This window comes from Podarcis bocagei (assembly GCF_964188305.1).
Source record: "Podarcis bocagei genome assembly, chromosome: 4".
NCBI classification, from domain to species: domain Eukaryota; kingdom Metazoa; phylum Chordata; class Lepidosauria; order Squamata; family Lacertidae; genus Podarcis; species Podarcis bocagei.
In genome coordinates this window covers 83989681-84005805 of record NC_138128.1, presented here as the reverse complement: position 1 = coordinate 84005805, position 16125 = coordinate 83989681, and the positions used below count along the sequence as shown (strand labels likewise).

At 41.9% G+C, this 16125-nt stretch overlaps 1 protein-coding gene across 3 annotated transcripts in view; it reads left to right on the top strand.

The window, feature by feature from the left end:
• LOC308585567 (heparan-alpha-glucosaminide N-acetyltransferase-like) overlaps nt 1-6798 on the top strand; it is a 191531-nt gene extending 184733 nt beyond the window's left edge. For all 3 annotated transcript variants that reach the window (XM_081191315.1, XM_081191317.1, XM_081191316.1), the window contains 3 exons: nt 246-316; nt 3365-3477; nt 5855-6798. In XM_081191315.1, the coding sequence (XP_081047441.1) occupies nt 246-316; nt 3365-3477; nt 5855-6036 (366 nt within the window). In that variant the 3' untranslated portion in view covers nt 6037-6798. The remainder of the gene's footprint in view (nt 1-245; nt 317-3364; nt 3478-5854) is intronic.
• The last annotated feature ends 9327 nt before the right edge of the window (nt 6799-16125 follow it).

Here is a 16125-nt window from a genome sequence, read left to right as displayed (position 1 = left end):
GAAACCTCATACAATAAAATAAAAACAATCACACTTTCAAATCAAGGTCTTCTATTCAGTTCAGTGCCTCTCTCTTTGCTCTGCAATGCATCTTTTGATTAGTTAATCAATGGAAACACTTAGAACTTGGCACACAATCTGTTCCTTCCTCTTCCTTTGCCTCCCCTCCCCTCTCTTTTCTGTTTTCCCTGCGTTAGATATGTTATCACTTGCTATTGACCTGTTCTCTTTTCCTTCTTATTAAGGGGATTATCTCTGCCATCCTAACCAAATGTACACAAAATGAAGGATTCATCCCCATCAATAAAAATCTCTGGTAAGTGCTTTCAAGTCTACCTTATAAGTTTGATTGATGCAAGTCATGGCAAAATTTGCTCATAGTTTGCATCATGCCAAGAATAAGATGAAAGATGTGAGATACCAGACACCACTCGGTTTGCCCTATTAAGATGCTTCTATTGTATTGCCCCTGGTGTGATGTGGTTTACGTTATCCCCTGGTGTGATGTGGGCTGTATTACAAATGCTGATCAGCTGATCTCCTGCCATTGAACAATGACTCACTGCTTGAAGATTGGCTCCATTGGAAAGCATTGCTTTAGCGGTTGATTGGCTCATTCCTACATGCAAGGCTTCATTTGCTGCTACAGGCAACAGCTGCTGAGCATGCATGTATGAGCCATCCCTCTGAGTGGTCTAACCATGTAACAAATGCATGTAACAAAGGAGGGAAGGGTCATAGCATGCAAAGGTCCCAAGCTGGACCCCTGGCATCAGTGCAGGAAGGGCCTCTATCTGCATCCATGGAAAGCTACTGTCTGTCGTTGCTCATGTCCAAAACAGAGGCATTTATGAGAAAGTAAAGGAACAAAGTTTACTTAATGATGCAGACTCCATGGCTAGGAAAGAGCAGATTCTAGTCTGGGTCCTCTTGCAAGAGAGAGTATTAGCAGCAATAAATCTTGTCTGACCCAAAGTTGTGGGTTTGAGCCCTGTATAGGGCAAAAGATTCCTGAATTGCAGGGGGTGGACTAGATGACCCTGGTGATCCCTTCCAGCCTCACTTGGTACAGTATAAAGGCAGCTTTCTGTAAGTCTGATAGCTGCTGTTCCTCTGGAGAAAAGCTGCTCCAAGGGGGTATTTAGAGCAACACCAGTGGTACATGGCAGTCTGTTTAACCTTTTCCCTATCTGCCACTTCTCCACTACAGAGCCCCCTCCCAAAGGGTGTCAGGCATTTGTTAACATGCAATTCTGCTATCAGCTACTGTTTTCATATTTACTGATAGCCATCTGGTTGTGGCATCCATTCAACTGGTAATAATACGTGGTTAGAGCTGGTTCTCACTGGGGAAGGTGGGGCTAGGATCCATAGCTGTCAACTTTTCCCTTTTCTTGCGAGGAATCCTATTTGGAATAAGGGAATTTCCCTTTAAAAAAGAGAAAAGTTGACAGCTATGATAGGATCACAAATGTGCTATATATTCACACTATCCACCCTGACAATGTAGGCAGACATTGCACTCATTACCAGGAAACACAGGCTGGCGGCAAGTACCATTCTGCTGCCAGTAATTCAGGAAACTGGCCTAGACCTCAGATGGTAGAATCAGAGCATTCTCTTTTCTAGTGGGTTAGACTGAAAATTTATGGTACAGTGATGATCCTCTCATGAAAATCCATATAATAATATTTATCTTAAAAACCAATGCTGTAGTGTGACTTGATACTGTAGCTCTCAAATGCCTTGGTTCCCCCTCCCATTTTCCTTTTAAATAAGCACAAGGGAATTGTAGCAAAGAGACAGTGCCCGTCTTTCATGTTTTCTAGAAAGCCTGAGAATATGCAGTGACTCCTAATGGAGAGTTAACTAGTTTTGAACACCTATAGGGGTTCAAATGAGTCTGGCCATTATCTCCAGCCCTTTTTATGGTGCTTATCAGAGAGGATGAAACACTTGGATGAAGCACTTGACGGTTTTAAAGGGAAAGTGAAAAATCAATAGCTACTTACAGCCCTTGCAGTATGCAAATGAACAGCCTAGCTGGCTGGGTCTAAGGAAGGGCATGGAAAAAAAAATATCATGTAGGACAATAGACTTTTGAGCCAAGAGGAAAAATATGCTGCCGCAAGTAAACGTATAGCTTTACTGAAGTGAAACTGCTACACCCACTTGCTGGTTTTTTTGACTAAAATGGCAGCAAAATTAAGAGATTTGATGAAACTTGCACAGAAATTGACATGACGTGACCTAACTATAAAAAAATATTAATGTGATGAATGAGAGTTTTCAGTTTCTGAAGATATCCTGGGGTAGATAATGGCAAAGGACTGTTCTTGTTAAAGTGATGTAGCCTAGTGACTAACAAACATAGCCCATGTATGCTTGCTTGGAAGTAAGGTCCACTAAGAATCAGGCATGGCTAACCTAGTTGCATCTGTCTCAGGGAGTGATGATGGCCGTTATGCATTCTTTGCATGTGTTGACGTATTCCAGCACAGGAGCATTACAAATTGTTTGGGGTAGATTCAACAAAATAGCTGCACTAGGGGGAGCCAGTGCTACAAGTCCCGCTAGTGCAACAGGGTTTTCACTCCACTGCTCACCCACTGCACCCCTCTAAATCAGCTCAGGGAGATTGGGAGAATCCCCAGAACAGCACACTGGGGTGGTGAGACCATTACGTCTGGCAAGCAAAAATGCTTGCACTGATGGAACAATTGTATTAACACAACATTGAATTCCACACTCAGTGTCCCTCAATATTTTGTGGTTAAAACTACAAGACAGGTTAAGATAGACCTGCTAACAATGGTGTTATCTCTCACAGTTGCTCTTGGATTTCGCTCCCATTTATATGAGAGCGGGCTCATTAGCCCATGGCTAGAGAAAGGGAGCAATTTTATTTCATTAATTGACTAACTGAATGAATTTCTAGGCTGCCTTTCAACCAAAGTAGTCTATAACACAGATAAAATTAAGAGCAATTCAAATGGGACCATGAAAATCCCTTTTCCCGTGTCTTCTCTGTTCCATAGCACATGGCTAGGTGGGTTTCATACTCCAGTACAGTGGTACCTCTGGTTACATACGCTTCAGGTTACATACGTTTCAGGTTACAGACTCCGCTAACCCAGAAATATTACCTCGGGTTAAGAACTTTGCATCAGGATGAGAACAGAAATCGTGCAGCGGCAGCGCAGTGGCAGCAGGAGGCCCCATTAGCTAAAGTGGTCTTCAGGTTAAGAACAGTTTCAGGTTAAGAACGGACCTCCGGAACGAATTAAGTACTTAACCCGAGGTACCACTGTATAGCCCCACACAGTGAAGTTCTGCCTTTCTGGTTGTTTTCTGTGTTTGCTAGGTCTTTGTCCTTTGTCACCACCCTGAGCTGCTTCTCATTTGTCCTGCTGGGAATCATGTTCTATGTTATCGATGTGAAAAATTGGTGGGGAGGTCAACCTTTCATTTTTCCAGGTAAGACATTGCAGCTGTGGCCTATTATAACATTTGATTGGGGCAGTAACACCAAGGTAAGTTTCTAAAAGTAGCCCTGTGCAGACATTCAATCTACATTGAAAATGACATGGGGTAGGGGGGCAGGGTCACACCCGCTGGTCCTGCCCCATCATTGTCCATAGCCTCCATGCATGGAAGAGTCTGTCCCTACAGGGACCTGTCCACATACACTGCTGACATGCAATCTGTGCTTTGTGTTACAGATCTGCACATAAAGAGCTTATGAGTTTCTACAAGTCCCAACTCCCTTGCATATACGCAGGTCTGCACAGATCAAACATCAGCACAGGACTATTGATGAACGTTTTTTCAGTTAGAGTAGCCTAAAGGACAAAACCCTACTTCCCTCCTCTGCTTTTGACAGCAAGTGAAATATTTTTCTTTTTTATTTCTCTTATTTTCCAGAGCCTTTCCAGGCTACTTATGTTGCTTTGGCTTTTGACCCAGCAGTGTAGTCTCTGTTTTGATTGTGGCTGTTGTGCATTTTAACGTTTTATTGAGAATCTATTTTATAGATTGTTTTTATGTGGTTGTGGGTTTGCTTTTGTTCTTAACTATTAGATTTTAATAGCTTGTTGAAAGTTGCTTTGCCTGCTTTTTGTAGAAGGGCAGAAAAATGACTAATGAATGAATTAATACTAATGAAGCTTGGTGGTGGTGCACATAGACACCCCGCAAACCCTTGCCTGAGAATTGCACAATGTCAATTCCAAAACACATGAAAAGGCTGCTCTGTGATTCATTTAAGTGCTTATTGACATTAACAAGTGATGCTACTTTGAGAGTGCAGTGACTGTACCTGGTGGAAGCCAAGGATAAATCATTCTGTATTTTGCTCAGTCTTAAGACTTCCTCTGGAGCCACTTGGCAATCTCTACTTAATTATGTGTTTGTTCAGGAATACAGACTAGTAATTTATGAAGCTGTTATGCCAAATGGCTTATGTCTATCATAGGTCATAACTCAAGTCTCTAAGCAGCTAGACTTTTGCTCTCAGCAGTCCCTCTAATGCTGCTTAGCTATACATTGCTGATCTCATGCTGGACAATGCAAGTTAGATTCAGGTTCTCCCAGTCAATTTCTCACTGCACATACCCTCATTAGAGTGTAGGCTGCAGTTGCCCCTGACAGCTGTCCTTTGTGAAACAGTGTCCCTGTTTTATTTCCATCTTTCCTTTGGAGGCAATGTCATGCATGCTTTTATAAAACGTTAATGTGAATGGTCAGAGTTGCCACCTTTCAGGTTACAGCCCTCTGTCAAGTAGCGTCTCTAGAATCTAGATCCTAAGGACTTGTCAACACCAGAATTTCCGTCTCAGATTTCCGCGGTGCCCTGTGTGATGCCAAAGTTTGGTGCTCCCCCACCTCTCACACTCCATTCTAAATCATATTGCCGCATCCCCTGCACAACAGGGGATAGGTTTCTGCCTCTATAGGTGCACAACATCAGAATGCTGCAGAAGTGGGCTTAAGCCCACTTTCTGCCTCTATAGGTGCACAACATCAGAATGCTGCAGAAGTGGGCTTAAGCCCTACTCTGTTAGGTGCAGCTTATCTGAAGTGTAGCCCATGTTAGTGTTCGTATCCACTGCTGCTTCATATAGTGTGAATGCTGGTAGTCACAATGACCATGCTTCAATTTAAAACTGTTATTTTAAATAATAATAATAATAATAAAAATCTGCCCCTTTGCAATTGTTATTGACTGTGGTTGTAATGGTTTTGTTTCTTGTAAGCTGTCTAAAGGGCCCAATAAGGTCAAAAGGCAGGTTTAGAAATGTTAAGACCCATAAAATAAAATATCATCTGACATGGCTGGTGGAAGTGGAAGAATAAAGCGGCTCTGTCACATGGTCATGTTGGAGGTGGCAAAATGAATCACCACTAGTATCCTCACCCTTAAACTTTGGGTAAGGCGAAAAGGCCAATTACAGTAATGATTCACACCCCACAAGGAAATGTTTGGGCAAAATAACTAGCTATCCTTCAGAATTGCATTGCAGTGATTTTTAATATACGGATTGTCACACAAAGGTTATGCAAGCTACTGTGGTGTAATGGTTAAGAGCAGTAGATTCATAATCTGGTGAACCGGGTTCGCATCTCCGCTCCTCCACATGCAGCTGCTGGGTGACCTTAGGCTAGTCACACTTCTCTAAAGTCTCTCAGCCCCACTCACCTCACAGAGTGTTTGTTGTGGGGGAGGAAGGGAAAGGATAATGTTAGCCGCTTTGAGACTCCTTCGGGTAGTGATAAAGCAGGATATCAAATCCAAACTCTTTTTCTTCTTCATAATGGTATATCCTAAACTATGTTTCTTTCTATGAATTTACAGGGATGAATTCAATTCTCATCTACGTTGCAAGCTCCCTCCTGAGCACATACTTCCCTTTCAATTGGGAAATGAAGTTTCCGAATTCCCACGCCGAACCCTTGTTTCAGAATCTACTAGGCACTTCACTTTGGGTATTAGTTGCTTATCTCCTCTATAGGAAGAAGTTCTTTTTAAAAATATGACAGCGTGGGATTCAGGAACGTAATTTCCTCTCTGCCCCCAGCTCTTGTAATACGATTATGATAACTGACAATCTCAAAACCTGAATCCTACACAGGATATGGTGGTGCTGCCGCTCCATGTCTCTTCTCCATCTCTTCTTGCAACATGTGACATAAAAATGTGTGATGCAACAGTACCATCCTTGCATCACAATAATATGAGGCTGGAGTGGGGAGACTTCAGTCACAATGCCATTACATCTCACTTTGTTTAAACATTACAAGGCAAAGAGGCAGAATATAGAGAGAGCAGCAGCTCTTTGTCTCATATAGTATCTGGCTCACTCCCAAATCAGTCCCAGGAATCCAATCTCGGCACCAAGCAGCAAGACAGGTAAGGAAGTATTCTGCCAAAACAGTTTCTCATGGACACCCATTGGAATTGACAATGTATCCATTCCAAAGATCGGGGATAGGGAACTTGTGGCCCTGCAGGTGTTAGATAAATTCCAACTCCCATCAGTCCCAGCCAACATGGCCAAAGGTCAAGGATGATAGGAGCTGCAGTTCATCAACATCCAGAGTCCACATGTTCCCCACACAATGCAAAATGTTGTATTGGAGCTGGCCCCAAATATCAACAATGGTATGAACTTCTGTCATGAACCAAATACGTTGGTACTGAAGTTTAGCTGGTTTCACTGATTCTTTGTGTACTTGCTCACTTTTATCAAATGTGTGCCTCAAAGGTACAAAAGAAATAAACAAGCAGCTTAAACAGTTGATTCAAGGTGTCATTTCCCTCATTCACTGATGTACTTTAAAAGCCTATAGTTGCACATTTGCGTTTAGCAAATCTCAAGTCATGTGAAACTTGAGGACATACTTCCCTAGGAAACAGGGTTAATGTGAGGACAGCATGTTGTCACCTCACTCTTCTTAAAAGTGAGGACTCTTCCTTTATGTTGTTGTTGCAGTATCAACCAGACCACAGATGTCTGATATCTGCTACCTTTAGGGCGTGATGCTTTTGATAACTTTATATTAATACAGCTTGGGGCTGTAGTATCCCCCACAAGTGTTCTAGTGGTGTTACATTTACTAGTCTAGTGTATCTGGTACTCGAGGCAGAAATCTTTATTCTCCTTGCTACAATCCTATGTCAGCAGCCTACTCCTCTGACCAGAAAACAGAAGCTAATAAACATTTTATTCATTGGTTACCCAAATCTATCACTGCCTAAACATGATTCCCCTACCCAGGAAGCCACCATTTTTCTCCACCCATGACAAGAAATAAGTATTATTATTATTATTAATTAAATTTCTATACCACCCTTTCTCCAATGATCATAGGGCTGTTTACAATATAAAAACACAAAACTGCATACTATAATAACAAACCAAAACAATACCCCCCCCCACACACACATACAGTTTAAAAGACCATAGGTTGTTTAATTGGCCAAAGGCCTGGAGAAGAGGAATGTTTTTGTCTGGCACCAAAAGATATGTAACAAAGGCACCAGATAAACCCTTCTGGGCAGAGTATTCTACATGCAGGGAGCCACCGCAGAAAAGGCCCCACTGTCATGTTGCTGCCCTCTGGTCCTCTCCCATCACTTGATATGCTACAGTTCTTTTTATGGTTGAAGGCAGGGCCTTGTTTTTATTTTGCTTTTCAGTTAAGCATGGCTAGCATCACATCACTACATTGATCTCCAGCACTGGTGAGAACCTAATTGCGCTGTCCTTCAATCAGTGCTGAAACTACAGGATCTTAAGTGCCTCGCATAGGTCAGGGTTATGGCACTCCATGGGATTTATTTAATTTTAAAATTTTCAACCATTTATATTTAATCTGAGCTAGGGAAAATAGTGAGTCACTTTGTTTCAGCATTGTGAGGCCTCCAGAATGTCGCCACTAACTAAGACTACAGGGTAATATTAATATATTTCAAAATAGGGAACTTTCTCTCAGCAGACTTGTTAAGTTATATCTTAGTATTGTCTTGCAGTGTGCATTAATAATAAAAGATAATTAAATGTTATTTTTAAAAAAGAAATTGATGTGCTTATACTAGTGTTTTTGAAGCTATCCAGGAATATTTTCATACGAACCTCTCTATTCAAAACCCCCTGGATACCACTGTATATTGTATGGGGGGGTGTTTTGGAGCATGTATTTGGCCTTGTCTGATGAGCCTCATCTAACATGAACAGAGAATAAGCTAGTGTGATCTGAGAGTGTATCCTATGCCAAACGTTGTTCATGGCTGCACATTGCAGGGGGGAAATCAGGAGTTACAAGTGAGTTGTATGTCTGCCATTACTGATCTTCAGACTGCCTGATATGCTTCCAAGGAATACCAGGATTCTCTGAAACACTGTTGGAAGACCACTGGGTTATACCTGTACAGAAGCTCATTTTTGTGGAAGTTCTTAGCAAGCTTGGCGCCATTACCACGCACAAGGACTTGGAAGTACCTGATCCTGCTGTGGCCTTAACATTGTGAATGGGATCCTCCCCTAGCCCCTTGTGCTATTTACTGGAGGATGACTAGGAGAGTATCATCTACAGGAATGAAGGCTGCCGCAGAGTCTTTGGCCCTGGATGACTCTTACATGTACATTGGAATGAACACACAATGGAGGAAAACTCCCATGATTAATCTGCCCACTAGACTTCTTAAGCAGGATCCTAAAGAAGGAATTGTATGTCAAGTATTACTTTTTCAATTAATGGAAAACTCTTCTTGTTGTTGTTTTTCAAATAAGGGCTTTACCTTTTATATTCAGATTTATACTAGGTTTCTTTTTTATTTGGAGTTCTCAGAGTAAAGGAATACTCCTAGTCCTAGCTCCAAATCCCAAGAGTCTGTGAGTAGCCAATTTCTGTTTGTATTCCAAAGTCATATGAAGAGTACTCTCTGGCAACCCAGCCTGGAAGAGGCTATACTGTGAATATGACAGCTAGGCAATATTTGGTTGGCGATATTAGAGAAGTGTATAAGTTCCTCTGAAGAGGAAATCAGCCGGACTTGACTCTAGGTAAGTGGGATATCAACAATGTTTCCTAAACCCTCCAGTTGCTGCTGTATGGAAGTTTTTGTTTGTTTGTTTGCATTTATATACCACTTAATTGTGACAAAAACATCAAAGTGGTTTACAAAATTGGGATCCTAAATCATATTATTTTCATTTTTTTAAAAAACTCAGTAAGAGCAAGGGACAGTGAATGGAGAGCACAAATATTTCAAAAACAGCTGGCTGATGCTATAAGGATTCCCTGTACTTCTAACATATCTTTTTTTCTTTTTTCCTAACATATCAAAACAGTCAAATAATCAAGGGAAACTTATTTTTTGAGGGAATATTGTAAAATATTGATTGGGGAGAATTAATACTGAAAGGGAAAATTATTTCTGAGGATCTGGCTTGGAAAGGCATTATTTGTGGGGTAGGGGTGTCAGAAGAGAATTTGGCAGGGAAATTAAACTGTGAAAAGAGAAGCTGTTTTCTGTATGTTTGGGTGATAATTGTGTTTGGCCACTGCAGTAAAAGTACACCAAATTCATCTTAGTCCAAAAGCAGCGATCCAGATACTTCTGAAAACTCGCAAGCAGCGCAGGAAGGTATGCCAGATACTACAAATGTATTTCAATTTTTAATGTGTTGGCTTGCTCTGCAAAATTCTAGCAATTTCTCTCTCAGGGGTGGGGAATCTGTGGGACACCAGAGGTTGCTGGATTCCAACTCCAGTATGGCCAGTGATTTGGAACTGGAATCTAAGAACATATCAGGGGTGTCACAGAGTTCCCACCACTGACGTAATATTTCTTTTTGAAAACAACAACTGATATTGTGATGCCCCTTGTGTTACCCACTTATGAAAGACCAGTAGTACACAATCCCCACTCTCTGTAACAGATTATGCCACCTTCACTTAGCCTTATCATTCTGCATACAATTCAGATTTTAATCTGAATTGATTTGTTCCCTTTTAATTGCAGGGAAGAAGCAATCAAGGGCTGAAAACTAAACATTGATCATTCATAGCATGAAACTGGCACCTATAGCATATTCTGCCTGATTTGCCATTAACTTGCTGCAGTGGTCTGCTTTTTCTGCAACTGTTGGCCTGTGAATGGCCATTGAGTTGTTCAGTTCCTGCACTTTGCTGGCCAGACAAGCCATTGATAAAAAGGGACGTTGTGGTTTTGAATTGCAGACAGACCAATCAATCAGGGGACAAAGGATGAAGGCAAGTTATTAAAATTCAAACTGCATCTCAGCTTCCTGTAGAATTTTTAAAATTATTATTACAGCTAACTTCATCAGCAGTCAGAATAGACATGAACTTGCCGGCAACTGACATTTAAAAACTTCTATTTGTTATTTACTTCTTATTTTTATGTGTCATTATCTTTGCCTGAACACTGGGCCAATATGTGTGACAGGAGATTAAAAGTCCCAAGTCCCTTCATACTTTGTTGAAATAAAGTTTAAAATAAATTAAAATTCATTAGATTTTTGCAAAGCATCAGAACAGATTTTTGGCAACACAATGTTTTTAAATTGCACAACCTTGGGGGAATCTAATATAGACTTGTATAAAAAGTATGATATATTATCTGGTTGCCACTAGCCTTCTAAAGTGGGAAATGGCTGTGCTGGATAAAAGACATTAAATGTGTTTTCTGGAGTCTGTTTCTCCGTAGACCCACAGCTGAGGTCAATGCAGAGCAGAAATTTTCCATCCCCTGGAGCAGCTTGCCATGAACTTGATTATATGACCATATAATGGTGTATCAGATGTATCTGTAGGTGTTGGATTAATATGCAAATACTGGAAGATTATGTTATACCTCTTTTGGTCCTATTTGCAGAGCTGGCTGCTTGCTCATTTTACAGTGTTTTTTTAATGTCATTTTATTTAACAGTTCACAGTTTAGAGGTGGGGAAACCATAAAGGCTATTCCACCTCCCTTTTACAAGCTGAGGCCAGAAAAACACAGTAGAATATTAGAAATACAAATGACAAAGGCAGGAATGAAATCATAAGCCACTTGCCATCACACTCTCAGGGTGCTCATGATTCTGGGTGGGGAGGTGGCAGAGGGCGAGGCTTCTCTTAGGAAAGGCAGCTGCTGACGGATCCAGATTTGGGGGCTGGACAAAGTGCCTGGTGACTTTACAGGGTGACAGGTGACAGTGGTAGTATGGGCATATGCAGTAGTGCTGAAAGGAAAGTTTGGTGACTAGCAAGCAAAAGAGGGAGCCAACATTTTCATCTCTCCTCATTGCTCTCAATGTAGTGTCACAGTGGATTAACGGTGAATTTCAGGCTCCATTCCAGACAACACTGGGGTTCCTCAGAAGCCAATGAAAAAGGTCAGCAATGGCAGGGCGAGATATTAGGGCATAGGTGCCAACTTCCTGGTGCCCTGGGTGCCCAAGCACCCACAAAATTCTTCATGAAGGGACTGGACACCTGCAAATTTCAGTGTCATACACGCTGTAGGGCACCCACGGTCACAGGGCCAAGTTGACACTCCTGCATTTGTGTCCTCAGTCCTCATCTGACATGCTCAGTACTACACCACAGTGGTCTGTACAAGTTGCATATTCATAGGTTCCACATAGGTATATTTGGCTGAATGGACAAAGGCTGGGAATAGGGTCCGTCACCATGAACACAACTCTCTCCTCCATGTATCCTGCTCATCATCTAGACAAGGCTTGGATCTTAAATCAAGAACCACATTTCCTCATGGTCAACCAGGGGCCTGTGGTGGGTGGGGCCAGAGGTGAAAGGGGACAGGGCAATGGGTATGACTCCTATAATTCCATGGTAGGTTATATATTCCAGCCAAGCACAAGTTTCTGTAAGCCCAGTTACATTTTCCGTACAGACAAGCAAGAGGCATTATCACTGTTCAGTAACACATTTCAGCCACACAGAAACACTCAGGGAAGGTTGTGGAACAGGGCTGGCATGGAAAGTGGGCAAGAGAGAAGGTACGGCCTAGGGAGAGTCCCAAGACCTGATGCTCCCCACCTGTATTCTCCTGTATTGGAACAGGAATAAACAAAGCACTTAGCTTCCTATAAACACAGCCTACTCCAAGCAGTCAAAATGGCGGTCTTGCCAAGTTTCAGTGGGGAGCTTCCAAACTGAATGCACAAATGCAAAGGCCTCACTCTTCCATGTTCTGCATAGGTGGGCTAGGAGAGAGATGCAAAGACAGGTTGAGGGCTGAGGCACAAAACTGGCAGCATCCCTTGGATTTGGCGAAGGAGAGGCTCCAGGTGGAAAGAGGACTGTGGCCAACTTTCCATGGACTTAATGGTTGGTGAGTTTCAATGGTCGCTATTTTTGCTTAGTGCATATATTCCTTTATGATGATGCCCCATCTTGACTTATGCAGAACAAAAAGCATACTTTCAAATTCCTGCCTTCAGCAGCAGGAAGCTGATTATCTTCCAAAACTGTCGTAACGAAAGGAAGGCAATGACTGCTAAACTGAGCAATTGCTTTTCACTGGACGCTTAGAAATCTTTGACATCCACCTCCTTACACCATAATGAGTGTGTTAGTCTTTAAGGTACCAGAAGATTATTTTTCAGGAAAAAAAGACCAACAAAGTTGCCCTTATGGAATTTATTTGGAGATTATCAGGGAAAGAAACCAATAGGAGAGTTACAGTACTTAAAAGTTGCCTTGGGCACCTTTGAAATTAAGTTGCTAGCTTTTACCATATTTATTACATTAATATCCAGCCTTTCTTTCCATCATAGCACTCAAGGGAGCATACGCTGAGTTTCCCAGACCAGTCCCAGACCTGCTAAGCTTTAGCAAGATGGTTTTTACCCCAGCCGATGAGAAAATATTTTACTGTTTCTATGACTAGTTGGTCATTGATTGACAAGAGAACAGTTTAAATAAAGATTTAAATTGGTCTCCCCAGGAAAGGCAGGATCATGTGCTGAACCCCTCAGGTTGCATCCTACTGTTGCATAGGATGCTGCTGCATGTATTATTATTTTTTTGTACTCCTAGCTAAACTGACCATGCCAACTTCAAATCTCACATATGCCGCATATGCCGTCTTGTGAAATCTTAAAAAGTATCTTTGCAGTCAAAACCAAGTGCAAATTCTCACTCCATTGTGTATATTCATTTGAAACAGAATATGTTTTCTGTTAATATATAGGAACCCTCAAACCATGCATCGTTTATTCTACCTAATGTGCTTCTTTCAAATTCAAATAATGCAGAAGCATTTGTTGGAAGCAGCCAAGTGTGCTTTCCTTGTCCTCGTATATAAAAGTGCAAATGTTAACCATGAATTTTAAAAAGGTCACTGCAGTTGGTCAATCAGTATAAATTGGATGTAGCTTGTGGGCAGAAATGAATCTAGTCAAGCACTTAGGTCTACGGTTTCCTTGACTCTTCCATGAGCTCTTCTTAGGCTGTGCTGTTCATCTTCCTGCTTAAAGGTCTAGTTCGTAGGAATATGGGAAGCTACCTTATACTGAGTCATTGGTCCATTTAGCCAGCATTGCCTTTCCAGATCTTCAGACAGGACTCTCTCCCAGCCTTCCTTCGAGATGCTGGGGACTGAACTGGAGACAAAGTAGATGCCCTGCCATTAAGCTACGGCCCTCCCCCAATTGATCCTATGGTGGGGCACGGGACTTGTTAGGAGGCCCTTATTCCCCCCGCAGGGCTACAATTCTCAGAGTGATTTAACAATCACCCCTCATTCAGGGGAGCTCTGGGAACTGTAGCTCTGTGAGCAGAATCGGGCTATCCTAACAACTCTGCACAACTCGGTTGTGCAAATGAGCCAAATGAGCCAAATGCTCCCAAAGGTGAGCATTTTGCTTTCATTCTACATTTCAGTAAATGTTGAACTCTCCTCTGTACCCAGCAATGCCAGGAGCAGACTGGTAAAACCACTGGGCTTGAACAGAGAGCTGGGGGGGGGGGAGAGTATACTTCCAGCAGAATAATAACAGTACAAAATTGATGGTCCTTAGAGCAAAACTTATTCTTTCTGTCCTGTATTCCCCTCCACTTCCCCCCATGTCCATTTATCAATCACGGAACTTTTTTTGTTTGTTTGTCAGTATAGATCTTGTCCTCTGTAAACTGTCTGTTTGTGTAATGGATGGATTGGTTCCTGCTTTGCTTCATTCAGACGGAGGGCAAGTTCAGATGCCATATGCCTCAGAGAGAAAGCAAGGCAGAACCAGAGAGGACAGAGGAGGGTTTTAGAGGACCTCTGGCTGCTCTTTTCAGTTTTATTGTTAGATCCATCCATGGGTGACAGTTGTATGTGGTGAGGGTGAATTTAAAAACAACACTACCCCAATTTTGTTTTAGCATAATGGAGAATGAAAAGAAAACACTAATGAAGTGCATGTGTGTTTTGCTACAACAGGCCACGGCTACTGCTGTCACAAAATGGCACAATTACATATGATTTAAATCCTACTGAGATAGATTCATACCTCATACTTCACACAGGAATTGGGGAACATTTTCTGTTAATGTTGGCTGATCCAGTCCCTTTGGCTGGCCACGGTTGCAAGTTCCACAGTCGCACTTGGTCATTTGATAACTGGTTTTCAAATAGCCCTTTAAATAAACATCAGAAACTCACTGGTAACTTAAGACCAGGCCTTCCCACTGATTCCCTGGAACCAACTGACCAGTTTGGATCTCTTCTTTCAATAACAGTCTGTCGTTGCCCTGACAACGCTTGGGCCCAGAACTCTGGCTTGCCAGTCCAGGTGAAGCTGCTGATGCAGTGAAACAGAGTGTATTAATATGCTCACGATGTCAGTCATTTCCCCCAAATGACTGAACAATTTAGCCATTTTATTAAACCAGTGAGTGAAATAATGATTTTGTGAAGTGATTTAATTTCCGTCATTTCATCAAAAGTATTGGTTTCACAAGGTTACTTTCACGGGGAAGGGCAAAATCCATTCCTCAGTTGTGTGGCCGGCTGCACATGGGAGGAAACCTTCCCCACACCCACCGTGCACAATGTCCCAAACACCCTTCAGCCCCACCCTCTTTCCCAATGCAAGACGTCGATCCCCATGCAGATCCCTGCTTGGGTGTGTGTGATGACCTACTCTTCTCACCCAAACTTCATCTGTTGAGCATACAGTCCATGAAAGATGAACATTCATGCTGCTTTCAATATAAAACTTGAATATAAAATTGTAAGACATGCACTGCAACATTTTTACATGCAAATTTGAAATATGTGAGTAGCCCTCCCCACCAGGGTTTGGGTTGTGGAGATGGCTAATATTTACATGTACCCTTGAACCTATCTAAACAATCTTGCAGCATTGCTAGTGAGGGCTGAGGATGCCTGTAACACAGGTTTTAGTCGTGCCAGGAAGTTTCCTTGACTTTTTAAGATAATGTCATGTTGACACACTGGATCAAATCCTTCCAAGGTGGTTTTATGCGATATGGTATGCTGACATTACCCATGCTCCCTTAACTGAGAGCAACTTGTGGGTGTGCAATAGGTTTCCGGCCACATAATCTTCTGAGCAAACATAATGCTCCTTCTGCAGGTTAATCTGGGTTTTTTATATATATAAAAGCAGCACAAATGTCAGTGAATCTGAATAAATTACCTGTCGAAGGAAAGAGCCACCACTTCTCGGTTTTATTAATGTTCTTTTAGCACAGAGGCTTTGAACTTTAACAGATATATTGCAAAGCTCAAAGTCCTAACTGCAAACTTGTACAAAATGCAAAAAAGACATTAAAATAATTCCTAATTAAGAAAATCAACCTGCCCAGTTCATGTGTTTTACAAAAGGGAAGAAGAAGAAGAAGAAGAAGAAGAAGAAGAAGAAGAAGAAGAAGAAGAAGAAGAAGAAGAAGAAGAAGAAGAAGAAATTTTAATCCCCTAATGATCTTTATGTGGGCCTGGGGCCCTTGATGCCAGCCAGATGTCAAGCGTGGCTTTACATCTTCTGAGACAGTGTAGCTGGATTCTTTAACCTTCTGGAAATGATCAAGGGAAAGCTGGTGTAACATAATGGCCAAGTTTGAACTGTGAGCCAGGCA